The following is a 14,436-nucleotide window of genomic DNA, read 5'->3' as shown; positions in this document are numbered from 1 at the left end:
ATTTTAAGAAAAATCTTAGAAATGTGGGAACATAGGGCCTAATTTTAAGAAATATCTTAGAAATGTGGGAACATAGGGCCTAATTTTAAGAAATATCTTAGAAATGTGGGAACATAGGGCCTAATTTTAAGAAATATCTTAGAAATGTGGGAACATAGGGCCTAATTTTAAGAAAAATCTTAGAAATGTGGGAACATAGGGCCTAATTCTAAGAAAAATCTTAGAAATGTGGGAACATAGGGTCTAATTTTAAGCAAAATCTTAGAAATGTGGGAACATAGGGCCTAATTTTAAGAAATATCTTAGAAATGTGAGAACATAGGGCCTAATTTTAAGAAAAATCTTAGAAATATGGGAACATAGGGCCTAATTTTAAGAAAAATCTTAGAAATGTGGGAACATAGGGCCTAATTTTAAGAAATATCTTAGAAATGTGGGAACATAGGGCCTAATTTTAAGAAAAATCTTAGAAATTTGGGAACATAGGGCCTAATTTTAAGAAAAATCTTAGAAATATGGGAACATAGGGCCTAATTTTAAGAAAAATCTTAGAAATTTGGGAACATAGGGCTGTGGGAACATTGGGCTGACCCCGGTGGAAGATCTAGTAATTAAATAGTAATTTACTATACTACATTTTTGTAGTCTATTTACTTATTAATCTCTCCTTAATTTATGCCATCCTCCTTTCAAATGAAGTAAGCTTTCTGACAATGATGGAGGAGAAGTGATATTATTACATTATTTGAAGCCAAAATCCATTATTTTGAATGCTTCAATTCTAATTAAAAAAAATACACAAATGCAGTTTACTCTCCTCTTCTTATTTTAAATGAACTTTGATTAATGGTTTAGTTCTCCTATTGTATTTGATCTGGTCTGTTTGTTGTGATGCAGAAACATCTCATTTCTCCTCTAGGGATCAATAAAGTCTTTTTTCTTTTCTTTTCTTACATGTTGAAGAAATGCCCATAATCTCAAATGCCCTATTGTCCTATTTGAGTGCGTTTAATAGGAAGTTAATGGTAACTAACTACCTCTGAAGGGTCATTTATTAGGCTTAATTAAACATGCGTAACCCTGTTAACATGCACATGGTCATACAAGCCTTTCATTTCTAGAGACTCCATAAAGCAGCAATGAACAGATAACTTTAAAAACATTTTAATAATAGCATTTGTGATGAACATCCTTGATTTATTTGAGAAATGAAGTGCATGTGAAGGCGAAAGTGATGTGTTTTGGTGTGTCAGTTCATTCGAATGGTGATTATTTTCAGAGACGAGAGTCAGTCAGAGGCGTTCCCCTCTCGACCTCATCATGAGCCAGATCCGCAGGAAACGCACGGCCGCAGACAGGAAGCCGCTGGGACGCTTCCTGTCCCGAGACCGGACGGGGATCCCTGAGGACGGGGAGGCGGAGGGCAGGGAGGAGAGAGGACAGAGCTCAGGTGAGCAGGAAGGGAAGTTGCTGTGCAGCAGCCGCGCGATACAACGTGTGAAGAGTGCAAATATACAGAGTGCAGGGAAAAGGATCTGTAAACAGTCAGTGTGGACAAGAGGAACAATATCCAGCAACTCTTTAGAGATCCAATGGCATGAACATTTCACTTTATGAATATAAAATATTTTGACAATTAAGTTAAAATCCGAGGAAGACTTTGGTCAGGAAAAGGTTTTTAAACCATTAAAATCGTTTTTTTTGTTTGTTTTTTCTTCCCCAAAAGCTGTAAAATATAACATCCGGAATTCTATGATATTGCGAAGAATGTTGTATTGAACCAACCATGTTGTGTTTTTTGGGCAATTTGGTTAAAAGAAACCCATATTTTCTGTGTAGAAACTTTGAAAAACGGGTCAAGTTTGACCGCGAGGACAACAGCAGGGCGAAGTCATTATAGCCGTAATTAAACTTCTCTGATGGGAATCACTAGAATAGTTGGGACTTTATAAATTATAGAGTGTGGTCTAGACCAGTGTTTCTCAAATGGAGGTACGTGTACCCCAAGGGGTACTTTGGAGGACTGTAGGGGGTACGTGAATGCTTTTTTTCAAAGTTTTTGTTATTTTGTTATTTATTTTCCACCAGTTCTTACCTTCCTAACCTGACTCCGCCAGATGGATCGCTTCGCATTTGCTCGGCATATCCATCTGGGAACTTTCCGTTGGAGAACTTTTGGGAAGGGGCGAAAATCCTGGTTAGCTGATTGGATAAACCATCTGTCTATCAGTCACCACCTATGTTGGTGTGTGGTGGAAGTTTTCTTTGCAGCAGGTGTAGATGTTTTGGAAAGAAAATAGAATTGTGAAACAAAAATAAAAGAACAGTCGTAGACTAAGCCAAGTTAGGTTTTTGTATTTTATTATAAACTTGCAAGTTTACAAGGAAGCATACAAACCACAAAAGGCCTCTTCAAATGAGTGAACAGAAACACTGAACTTAAATACATCTTCAGAGTGACAGCACACACGCACTTGGCTTATTATGACTCTACATTTCTCACAGACAATCTGATACACATGAAGACAATCAAAAAACACAAGAGACATCTTGGAGCCATTTCGCCTCCTCCTCCCTGTACGACTTTCACCCCCCCAGTTGCATCTCAACTGGCACGGGAAAACTAAATGTATCGGGAGAGATAGTTTTAGGGTGACCTCGTAGCCCCTATCTGTTCAGACAGAGTCCATCTACATTTCAGCAGACTCTCAGGCGTCAGAGAAGATTTAAAAGTCTACGTGTGAGATCAGTCAGTGAAATAAACTCCCTTTACATCTGTGGCGGAAACATAAAAGAAATAAATCAGAAAAATATATAGAGAATCATGTTAACAGAAATTTCGCCACAACAGGTGATAGACGGGCCAAATCAACCAATCAGATCAACGATATATATCAAGCTCTTGCCGAAACCAGAAGAGCAAAAACATCTTTTCCTCCGAGAAAAGCCTCCTGTGCCGTTTTTTGCTCTTCTTTCAATGAAGGAATACTTTCTAATTCGGATAAAACTTGCACGATAGCTACGCTCATCTCATCCGTGGACGCCGCCACGTTGTTTAGACTGAACAGTCGCTTCCTGTTGCGTCACACCTAAACCCGCCCCAAAACCAATGCTGATTGGTCGGTCGTTTGTCAAACGGCTCCAAAATTTCTCTATCTCAAGATGCCAGACTGATCTGCGAGTGGAAAACTGGAGCTTGCGAGATCAGGACGGTCTCACGAGGCTACTGCCTTCCTTCCTTCCTTCCTTCCTTCCTTCCTTTTCCGTCTTTTTTTTTTTTTTAATCCGCCTTTTTCAAGGTTTTTGTCACTTTTTTCTAAGTTTTCTCTTCCTTCTTTCTAATGTGTTTTTTTTTACAAGTCTGTTGCTGTTTTTTTGATACTATTTTCCACCTATCTTGCCTTTCTTCCTTCTTTCTACCGACTTTTTTTCATCAGCCTTTAAAGTGCCCATATTATGAAAAAAACACTTTTTCTGGGATTTGGGGAGTTATTTTGTGTCTCTGGTGCTTCCACACACATACAAACTTTGAAAAAAATCCATCCATGCTGTTTAGAGTGAGATACGGTTTCTGAATGTGTCCTGCCTTCAGTCTCTGGGTGAGCTGTTCAAAATCGGCACGGCTTGTGACGTCACAAGCCGAAACGAGCAGGCTAACCGCAACCATTAGCTCGTAGCGTTAGCATGCTACCTCGTTCTCAGTAGCAAAGCACTGCTACAACACCACACAAGTTCACCATAATCTACAAAAGAACTACTTCCATGTGCGCCCTCATTTAGAAGTCTCCCAGCTAATCCTGCCTTGTAACTGACCAAAGTTGTAGAAACAGCCTTTCTTTTACTGTCTATGGAGCTAGCTAGCTGACATGATCTACATCTGAGCTACTGGGCATGTGCAGTGCAATCAAAGATAGTACAGAAGAAGAAGAAGAAAAGAGGTCTCACTCTGTAGCTAAAACAGAGACCAGCTGAAAAGAGGATCTGCAGCAGTGAGAGAGAGCGGTGCAGTACAACACAAATATGGTGTTTTTTGAAAATTAAACCATGTAAACCTATTCTGGTACAACCTTAAAATACAATTATGAACCTGAAAATGAGCAGAATATGGCTGCTTTAAATGTTTTTCAGCGACATGGCTGTTGTTTGGTAGATCTATCGCTGGTCAGGGGCTACTTGGCTTAAAAACACAATTCAAGATGGGGTACATTATTGAAAGAAGTTTGAGAACCGCTGGTCTAGACCTACTCTATCTGTAAAGTGTCTCGAGATAACTCTTGTTATGATTTGATACTACAAATAAAATTGAAATTATTTGATGTCAGCTTGTTAAATGGGACTATTTTCCTCTGTGACAGTAAACTGAATATCTTTGACGACATTTGAGGACCTCATCTCAGGCTTTTTGGGAAACGTTGATCCACATTTTTCACCATTTTCTGCCACTTAAGAGACCGAACAACTAATCCATTCATCCAGACAATGAATCGCCAGATTAATCGACGGTGATAATGACCGTTAGGTAACAGAAGTGAAGGCTGCTCAGGCGTGATGCGTGTGTTTTGTGTTTGAGGTGTTGCCGTGGCAGCGGAGAGCGAGCGGGACGTGGGCTGGGGGGGGGTGTGTGTTTTCCTGCAGAGGTTGGGGAAGAAGAGCGACAGCCGGAGCCTCAGCCTGGCCCACTGTGACCTCACTGCTACAGACCTGCTGGAGCTAGGTAACCATGGTTACTCTGGTTAGGACTGGTGACTTTTGGTAAAATCATCTCAAAGTACTTCTTTGATAAGATAGTCTAGACATCTTCTCACCTTCCTCTTCTCGCCCCCTCCTCTTCCTCTTCTCACCTTCCTTTTCTCACCCTCCTCTTCCTCTTCTCACCCTCCTCTTCCTCTTCTCACCTTCCTCTTCTCGCCCCCTCCTCTTCCTCTTCTCACCTTCCTTTTCTCACCCTCCTCTTCCTCTTCTCACCTTCCTCTTCTCACCCCCTCCTCTTCCTCTTCTCACCTTCCTTTTCTCACCCTCCTCTTCCTCTTCTCACCCTCCTCTTCCTCTTCTCACCTTCCTCTTCCTCTTCTCGCCCTCCTCGTCCTTCTCGCCCTCTTCCTCTTCTCACCCCCCTCCTTATCTTCTCGCCCTCCTCTTCCTCTTCTCACCCTCCTCTTTCTCTTCTCGCCCTCCTCTTCCTCTTCTCACCCCCCTCCTTATCTTCTCACCCTCCTCTTCCTCTTCTCACCCCCCTCCTTATCTTCTCACCTCCTCTTCCTCTTCTCACCCCCCTCCTTATCTTCTCACCCTCCTCTTCCTCTTCTCACCCTCCTCTTCCTCTTCTCACCCCCCTCCTTATCTTCTCACCCCCTCTTCCTCTTCTCACCCCCCTCCTTATCTTCTCACCCCCTCTTCCTCTTCTCGCCCTCCTCGTCCTTCTCGCCCTCTTCTTCCTCTTCCTCTTCTCACCCCCCTCCTTATCTTCTCACCCCCCTCTTCCTCTTCTCACCCTCCTCTTTCTCTTCTCGCCCTCCTCTTCCTCTTCTCACCCTCCTCTTTCTCTTCTCGCCCTCCTCTTCCTCTTCTCACCCTCCTCTTCCTCTTCTCACCCCCCTCCTTATCTTCTCACCCTCCTCTTCCTCTTCTCACACCCCTCCTTATCTTCTCACCCCCTCTTCCTCTTCTCACCCTCCTTTTCTCACCCTCCTCTTCCTCTTCTCGCCTTCCTCAGCGACGTTGCTCCAGTTTCTCCCCCAGCTGGAGGAAGTGGACATCTCGTGGAACGATCTGATTGGCGGATGCCTGAAAGCGCTGACCTCTCACCTGCATCATGTGGGCGGGATCAGGAAGCTGAGGCTCTGCAGCTGTAGGCTCGACACCGATGATGTCGCTGCTCTGGGTGGGTCATAATCAGGGCCACGCCGATTCTACGGATGCAGATTTTTGCTAAATTATGAAGTTTTTTTTAAATTCTTCGTTCACATCTGAAAATTGTAAAAAAAAAAAAAAAAAAAATGTCTGCAGCTCTGTGTGGTGAAATGAATGGATTATGTTGCGTTTGTGCAGGTGAAGCTCTCGGCAGCGTGCTCCTCTTGGAGATCCTCGATTTGTCCTGGAACAGTGGCATCCGGGGCGGCGCTTTGCAAGGCCTGCTGGGTAAACTTCCCCCGCCACTGAGGGAGCTCCACCTGGTGGCCTGCCAGCTCACTGCAGCTGATGCTGCTGTACTGGGTACTGATTTTAACGCATATAGACCGCAACAGTCCCGCCCCTCGTCCGAGAGACCTTGGGTTCCGGAAGTAAAATTCCCATTCATTTTTCCCATAGACGTCTAGAAAAATCCGTATATAAAGAGTTTTAGACCGTGCCTTAGGCTAACCAGACGGGACGTGACTCATAAACATACAACGTATCTTTTCGAGTGAAAAAACGAACAGATAATTAAAAAAAAGTCAAAGGTACAACACTGTGTACATATCGTCATCTCAGAGCGAAGGAACTACTCATCCCGTAAACCACCGCGCACCACTGAACAAAGGAAGCTAACGTTAGTTTAGCTAACAGCTAATTCGGCTAACCGCTAGCTGAGACAGCATGTAATAACTTTAAAAGACCCTCAAAATAAACCTGAAAATAACCGTTAACATATATAACGGCTTATGTAGTTTACCCAGTGTTAAGTTTGAGTTAACGTTATTTTAGACTGAATCAAGCTGTCAGCTAGCGGTTAGCCGAATTAGCTGTTAGCTAAGCTAAAGTTAGCTTCCCGGCGGAGGCTAACGTCAGAAGCGTCATCGTGATTCGTGCAGTGTCGTAAATCCTCGTGACGGATCGTGCAGGCAGCTCCCCCTCCCCCCCCCTCCTCACCAGCATGAGTTCCACCAATCAGAGTCATCACTGTGGGATTGTGGGATTGTTCAGGATTGTGGGTAATGAAGTACTTATCCAAGACATCGCGAATAAAAGACATTTATCTCTAAACAAGGTTAGTGCCCCATGATTTTTGGCGTCTATATGAGCATATACAATCGCTTAGTTATATCGGCAAGCTGGTTTTAAGTTTACCATCGACGGTTACGATTTTATGGCTTATACTGCAACTGTCAATGGAGAAATTGCATTGTATTTTTACTTCCGGAACCCGCTGTGGACGGGACTGTTGCGCTCTATTAATGTACATACACTTTTCACGCATTCTCATAGGTTCATATGCTATCATACGAAAACGTATTCACGCCAATTCGTATGATATACTACGAAATGATGGCGGCCGCCGGATGTCACGTTGAATTTAGCCGGGAAAAGGTGACTGTGAGCTGGGTACAGAGCACTGTTTCAGCGGTTGTGGCAGTTGAGTTTAGCCGACAAAAAGTGACCGTCAAGCGGTGATGACAGTTAAATTTAGACACCAAAACAACTAGTTAAGATTAGAAAAAGATTGTGGTTTATAAAATTAGGGATGCACCGATTCCAGGATTCGGCTTCGGATTCGGCTGTATATTGGGCTTTTTGACGGGGTTCGGTTTCTGCCGAACTTTAGAATTTTTTTCCACTGAACCCTACGCTTGCACTCCGCGCGCTACGCTGGTCGACGTAATGGCGCCGCCGTTGATTACGGGAAGGTGTTTACGTAGGTGGAGCGTTCAATGCAGTAGGCTGTGAGAAAGTGAAAATGGAACTCGTGAGCAGAAAAAGTGTAGTTTGGCAGAACTTTCAGTCAAAAGAAGGCCATTCAAGTCCAGCTACATGTTCAATTTACAATGCTGATTAGTCTGGTGGTGGCGAGGACCCTAAACTATACACAACATCACCGCTGTTACAACATTTGGTATGAAACATCCGAAAGAATACGAGTTGTGCAACGTTGTTTACTTCATTAATGTGTTTACTGTGTTAATGGACTGAGGATGGGAGGAGGATTCGGTATTCAGTTTCGGATTCGGCAGAATCTTAACCAGTGGATTCGGTATTTGGCCGAACCCCAAAAATCTGGATTCGGTGCATCTCTAATTAAAACACCAGTCGCCTTTAGTAGTACTCCCGTTTCCTGGGTGAAAGTCTTTTCCCCTTAACTTTTTCTGGGACAAAAACACCCCGCTTGATCTTTTGCACTCTTATACAGCAGCAGTGCTGCATATAGCGATAAATACATATATACATCTGAATTCCAGTGCATTACGTTGCATAGCTGGTTCATGAGAACTGCCTGACACTTTCATAAGGAAGGAATTAGTGCTGTCAGTTAAACGCGTTATTAACGGCCGTTAACGCAAACCTATTTTAATGGCGTCAATTTTTTTAGCGTGAGATTAACGTTCTTTTTGGCCTAGCAAACTTTGTAGTTTTTTTTCACATGCTGTTGCAACAACTAGTAACGTTAGAAAAACTACAACACCACACCGGATCTAGCTAGACCGGAAACAGAACAACAGGCACGCCGCACACACTTGTTTGGGCTTGTAAGCCGGCCAAAGAGTAGTAGGCTAACGTTACGTTTTGAGTGGATGGCGAGCGCCAGACGCCAAAATGGATGCCAATAAGATTCTGAATGGAAAGTTTACTTTTAAAAAGTTGCCAAATGGTTCCATTGACAAGACCAAAGTGATCTGTGTGTTTTGTCGTTGTGAACTGAGCTCTCATCGCAGCACGTCCAGTCTGAAATACCACTTGATGGCCAAGCGCACAGCTGATGGCCAAACACACAGCTGATGGCCAAGCACACAGCTGATGGCCAAGCACACAGCTGATGGCCAAGCATACAGCTGATGGCCAAACACACAGCTGATGGCCAAGCACACAGCTGATGGCCAAACACACAGCTGATGGCCAAACACACAGCTGATGGCCAAGCACACAGCTGATGGCCAAACACACAGCTGATGGCCAAACACACAGCTGATGGCCAAGCACACAGCTGATGCCAATTCACTGCCCCCTCGTCAAAACCAGGCAACAATGGATGACTTCAGACCATAGACTGTTTATTAATATTAACAGTCTATGCTTCAGACAGAAGCACATGGATACCACAACTAAGAACAAACTTAAAAAAAACATTTGCACAAAGCAAGCCGATCCACTTTTCCATGTTGATAAGAGCATTAAAATTAGAAAAAATAATGGGCCAAAAAGAAATCAAGGATTTAGAATAGATACAAATGTGCGATTAATTGCGAGTTAACTATGACATTAATGCGATTAATCGCGATTAAATATTTTAATCGTTTGACAGCACTAGAAGGAATAAAGCAACCTCTCTTAAATACTTCTCTTTCAGGTTTGCTACTGGAGAACAGCCACAGAACATGACTGTTGTGTGTGTCCTGTGTCTGTCCCTCTCAGGAGGAATGGTGTCTTCTCTCCCCAAACTCTGTGTGTTGGACGTCTCCTGTAATCCTCAGCTCACGCAGGAAGTTGATGCCGGCGGCTTCAGAGCGCTGGCCTCCTCTCTCTGTCACACTGCCTCGCTCACCACGCTTCGCTTACAGGCCTGCGGTCTGACGGCGGACAGCCTCGATGCTCTCGGTAGGAGATCTACTGTTTTGTTGTTTGGTTTAGTTCAGTCTATATCCACGACGTTATACTTCTGGGATTGCTCCGGTGCTGCCGGAAATTCAGCCGGATGTCCCTCTTTTCAGCTGGATGTCCGTCCCCTTCCTCTTTCTCTGTGTTGGCGTTCTAACCTCCGGTGGATTTGTGAGGACTATGGTTAACTGCTCCTCAGATCTCTGCAGGGTAAATCCAGACAGCTAGCTAGACTATCTGTCCAATCTGAGTTTTCTGTTGCACGACTAAAACTACTTTTGAACGTACACATGTTCCACCAAAACAACTTCCTACCCGAGGCTATTTAGCAGAGGCACCGTGGCTCTGTCCGGAGCTTAGCACCGCCCAAGACGATTGTGATTGGTTTAAAGAAATGCCAATAAGCCAGAGCATGTTTTTCTCCCATCCCGGAATGCTGTGTGGACTAGCCAGACCCTCCTCTGCAGCGCTGTGGAGGAAGGTCTGGCTATGCGAGACTAGTTTTAGGTTGATGCAGGTAGTTTAAGTTTCTGTAGTTTGAGCTCTTATCTTTGCTTCGTCTCTTCAGACACCCTAGCTGTCATAGTTCAGTACCGGGGGTCAACCTGCTTCTTACTGTCTCTACTCTATCTTATAAAAAGAGGCAAAAAAATGGCCAAATCATGTTTTGTTCCGCAGGTATCTGTCCATCCAGACCCCATCGATTTCTGTCTAACAGACCTCCTGACATTTACATAATGTTTTGGCCATTTTTAGGCCTTTCTTCGACAGGACAGATGGAGACATGAAAGGGGAGAGAGAGGGGGGGAATGACATGCAGCAAAGGGCCGCGAGTCCAACCTGTGCCCGCTGCGTTCAGGAGTAAACCTTTATATATGGGTGCCCGCACTACCAACTGAGCTATCCAGGCACCCACATTTAAAAATTTTTTTTAACTACAAAAGATGTAAACAGACAGGCATACTCGTCTACTGGCACTGGGAAAGAAGTCTGTCTGCTCTTTTTTAGCAGGTTAACAGGTGTTCAAAAAACCTGAAATTACATGCGAAAACTGGGAAAAGGCCATAATTGTACTCTATATTGGGCGCCTGGGTAGCTCACCTGGTAGAACCGGCATGCACGTGCAGAGGCTCAGTCCTCGACGCAGCGGCTCAGGGTTCCAGTCCGACCTGCGGCCATTTGCTGCACGTCTTCCCCCTCTCTATCCCCCCTTTCCTGTCTACAGCTGTCCTGTCTATTACAGGCTAACATGTTAATGTAAAAATTATCTTTTAGGTGTACTCTATATTTAGAGTATTTTCAGCGCTTCACCTTGCTGTCAGACAGTCCTTTACGACGGGGAACTGAAGCCGTTATCTCTGCTCTCTTCAAAGCCACCAGACTCCTTCGACTAACCCTTCTACAAATGATTATCTTGGTTAAGTTAATCCTTTTTGGATATGTACCGTCACTGTCCTGCAGGTGGTTCGCTCCGCTGCCTCCCCGCTTTGCAAGAGTTGGACCTGTCCTGTAACAAAAGTCTGGCTGGAGGACTGAACCGCCTCACGCTCCACCTGACTCACCTCACGCACCTGGAGAGCCTCGACCTCCACCTCTGCTGTCTCAAACACACCGACCTGGAAGCTCTGAGTGAGTGTGTGTGTGTGTGCGTGCGTGCATGCGCTAAACTAATATGAATGACAGTGAGCTGTATTTATTTATGATTTAACGATTTTAAGTTCACGATACGATTTTCTATGGATTTTTTAACCAGAATGAGCTGCAGACCAATGACTGAAATATATTCCTTTATTTATATAAACTGTGCAAAACAACAGAGGTGTCCTCTTATCAAAAGTGACACTGAAATTATATTTTATCTTAAATAACAAAAATTAAACAAAAAATGTATTAGATGTTTAAAACAAATCCCACATCAAAATAACTAAACGTAGTGACGTCTGAAGTCAAACAAGTGAAAATTTATTACGCCCTAGGTTGTTAAAAATTGCACCGCTATAATTTTGTAATCTTTACACGTTTATATCCATTTTGAACCGCTTCACGATGCATCATATTATTGCCACCATTCATCACACCCCCAACCGGTGCCGTCAGACACCGCCTACCAACAGTCTGGGTCTGTCCGAGGTTTCTTCCTAACAAAAAAGGGAGTTTTTCCTTGCCGCTGTCGCACTAGCTACTGCTAATGCTTGCTCTTGAGGCAACCACTGTAATAGTTGGGGCTTCGTAAACTACAGAGTGTGGTCTAGACCTACTCTATCTGTAAAGTGTCTCGAGATAACTCTTGTTATGATTTGATACTATAAATAAAATTGAATTGAAATTGAATTGTTACATCCCCAGCGAGCTGTGAGGTCATCAGTGATGTAACGGTGATGTCACTCGTTGTCTCCAGTCCAGGTGCTCCCCTCTCTGACGGCGCTGACGGAGCTTGACCTGTCGTCCAATAAGGAGGCAGGGGGAGTGGTCCACCCGCTGGTCTCCGCCCTTCCTCTGACACAGATGAGGCGTTTGCCGCTGAACAGCTGCAGCCTGAACCAGGAGTCCTTCACCGCTCTGGGTACAAACTGTGTACTAAATATACTCAATACTACTGATACTGCTAGAGCTAGAACTACTATTAGTACTAATACTGCCGGGGTAGAACTACAACTACCATAAGTACTAACACTGCCAAGTAGAACTACAACTACTATAAGTACTAACACTGCCGGGGTAGAACTAGAACTACCATAAGTACTAACATTGCCGGGGCAGAACTACAACTACCATAAGTACTAACACTGCCAAGTAGAACTACAACTACTATAAGTACTAACATTGCCGGGGTAGAACTACAACTACCATAAGTACTAACACTGCCGGGGTAGAAGTACAACTCCTATAAGTACTAACACTGCCAAGTAGAACTACAACTACCATAAGTACTAACACTGCCAAGTAGAACTACAACTACTATAAGTACTAACACTGCCAAGTAGAACTACAACTACCATAAGTACTAACACTGCCAAGTAGAACTACAACTACTATAAGTACTAACATTGCCGGGGTAGAACTACAACTACCATAAGTACTAACACTGCTGGGGTAGAACTACAACTCCTATAAGTACTAACACTGCCAAGTAGAACTACAACTACCATAAGTACTAACACTGCCAAGTAGAACTACAACCACTATAAGTACTAACACTGCCGGGGTAGAAGTATTCAGATAGTTTACTTAAGTAAAAGTGGCAATACCACAATGTAAAAATACTCTGTTACAAGCAACATTCATAAGTGTACCTGGGTAAAAGTACAGAGGTATTAGTAGAAACATTTAGACAAACAGCCCTTTGATTGATATATCTTTATAGAATATGTAATTGGATTATTATCACTGACGCACTCGTGTAAATATCATTTTGCTGTTGTAGTTGATCAAGTGGGAGCTAATTTGAACTACTTGTTGGGTAGTTTATAACAAATATTTCATGAGATGATAACGTTAAGTAAGGAAAACTGGGATCTCCAAAGTATAGCTGTCATAATAATGTCGTAAAAGGATGGCTATGTGCATACCTTTTAGTATAGCTGTCATAATAATGTCGTAAAAGGATGGCTATGTGCATACCTTTTAGGTAGTGTGTGTCAGAGAATAGCTGGGTATTCATGTCCGTTTGGCTTCACCTTTTGCGTGTGTGTGTGTGTGTGTGTGTGTGTGTGTGTGTGTGTGTGTGTGTGTGTGTGTGTGTCAGCTCTGGCCGTGCCGTACCTGCGCAGCGTGGATGTGTCCTGGTGTAAAGTGGTTGGCGGGCGTCTGGCGCTGCTCCTCGACGCTTTGCAGCCATCAGTCATCCTGGAGCTCCGCCTCAGCAGCTGTGAGCTCACTACCGATGACCTGCATCACCTAGGTAACACACACACACACACACACACACACACACACACACACACACCTTTCATATCAAAAACACAACAAACCAGTAATGTTGTTTCCTATGAACTTGAATGATTGAAATGTCATTTCATTTCAATCACATTTACTCTGTTATACAAGCTGTACACTTAATACTTTACATTGAGACAAAGTGTAATTTCTTCAATGTTGTCCCATTAAAAGAAATAATGAAATATTTACTAAAATGTTAGGGGTGTACTCACTTTTGTGAGATACTGTATATCGGTTGGGCTCTACTTGATACTGTACAGAGAAGTTTGGTGTCACTCTTGTGTGTCCGGTGCAGCTGCCGTGTGCAGACGGGGCTGCCTGTCCTCTCTGCGGCTGCTGGATCTGTCCTACAACGGCTCGGTCGGCGATGACGGCTGGACCGCCCTGTTGGCAGCAGGAGGCCTGGGCTCGCTGGAGGAAGCGGACCTGAGCCTACGACCCTCGTCCTGCGCTCCGTGTTCGGCCTGGCTACCGGCGCTGCTCGGTGCTCTGCCTCGACTTCCCGCGCTGACGCGCCTGGCGCTGCAGCGCTGGACCATCGGCTCCCGGGACAGAAAGCAGCTGGACCACTGCCTGAGGAAGAGGAGCGTCCTGCTGGAGTGGGATCCGCCCAATACAGACGGGGCAGCGTCGTCGTTTAAGGCGACCGATCAGGAAAGTCCGGAGGAGAGTCGGTCTGAAGAGTAGGCATCCAAAACTCAAAAGCTGCTTATCTGATGTCATACGTCACTAATGAAGGAATTAAAAAGCATCACCAGCACTCTGAGATTTAAACAGAGACACGTATAGTTATAATATTCAAGAGATTTCTTTCTTTGTCATTTTTATGCTCCACATGAAAACAAAATTGTGTTTCACCCATCCACCAGTCAGTGAATAAATCAGTGCAAGACGGAAGACTTTAAAATGATAAGCTCATAAATAAAAGCACGTAATAAAGAAACTAAGATTACACTAAAATAGAACAAAATAAGTAGTTTTGATAATATT

At 43.9% G+C, this 14,436-nt stretch overlaps 1 protein-coding gene across 3 annotated transcripts in view; it reads left to right on the top strand.

Moving 5' to 3' along the window:
* lrrc31 (leucine rich repeat containing 31) overlaps positions 1-14,436 on the top strand; it is a 23,164-nt gene extending 8,728 nt beyond the window's left edge. For 2 of the 3 annotated variants that reach the window (XM_035991711.1, XM_031285191.2), the window contains 9 exons: positions 1,280-1,450; positions 4,571-4,714; positions 5,714-5,881; positions 6,049-6,213; positions 9,325-9,507; positions 10,969-11,136; positions 11,906-12,070; positions 13,253-13,408; positions 13,742-14,436. In XM_035991711.1, coding sequence (XP_035847604.1) covers positions 1,280-1,450; positions 4,571-4,714; positions 5,714-5,881; positions 6,049-6,213; positions 9,325-9,507; positions 10,969-11,136; positions 11,906-12,070; positions 13,253-13,408; positions 13,742-14,133 — 1,712 coding nt within the window. In that variant the 3' untranslated portion in view covers positions 14,134-14,436. The remainder of the gene's footprint in view (positions 1-1,279; positions 1,451-4,570; positions 4,715-5,713; positions 5,882-6,048; positions 6,214-9,324; positions 9,508-10,968; positions 11,137-11,905; positions 12,071-13,252; positions 13,409-13,741) is intronic. The other variant, XM_035991712.1, reaches the window with a different exon arrangement.

The sequence above is a fragment of the Sander lucioperca genome, chromosome 14, assembly GCF_008315115.2.
Source record: "Sander lucioperca isolate FBNREF2018 chromosome 14, SLUC_FBN_1.2, whole genome shotgun sequence".
In the NCBI taxonomy this organism is placed as follows: Eukaryota; Metazoa; Chordata; class Actinopteri; order Perciformes; family Percidae; genus Sander; species Sander lucioperca.
Note: the sequence above shows the minus strand (reverse complement) of the source record. Positions and strands in the feature narration are given on the sequence as shown.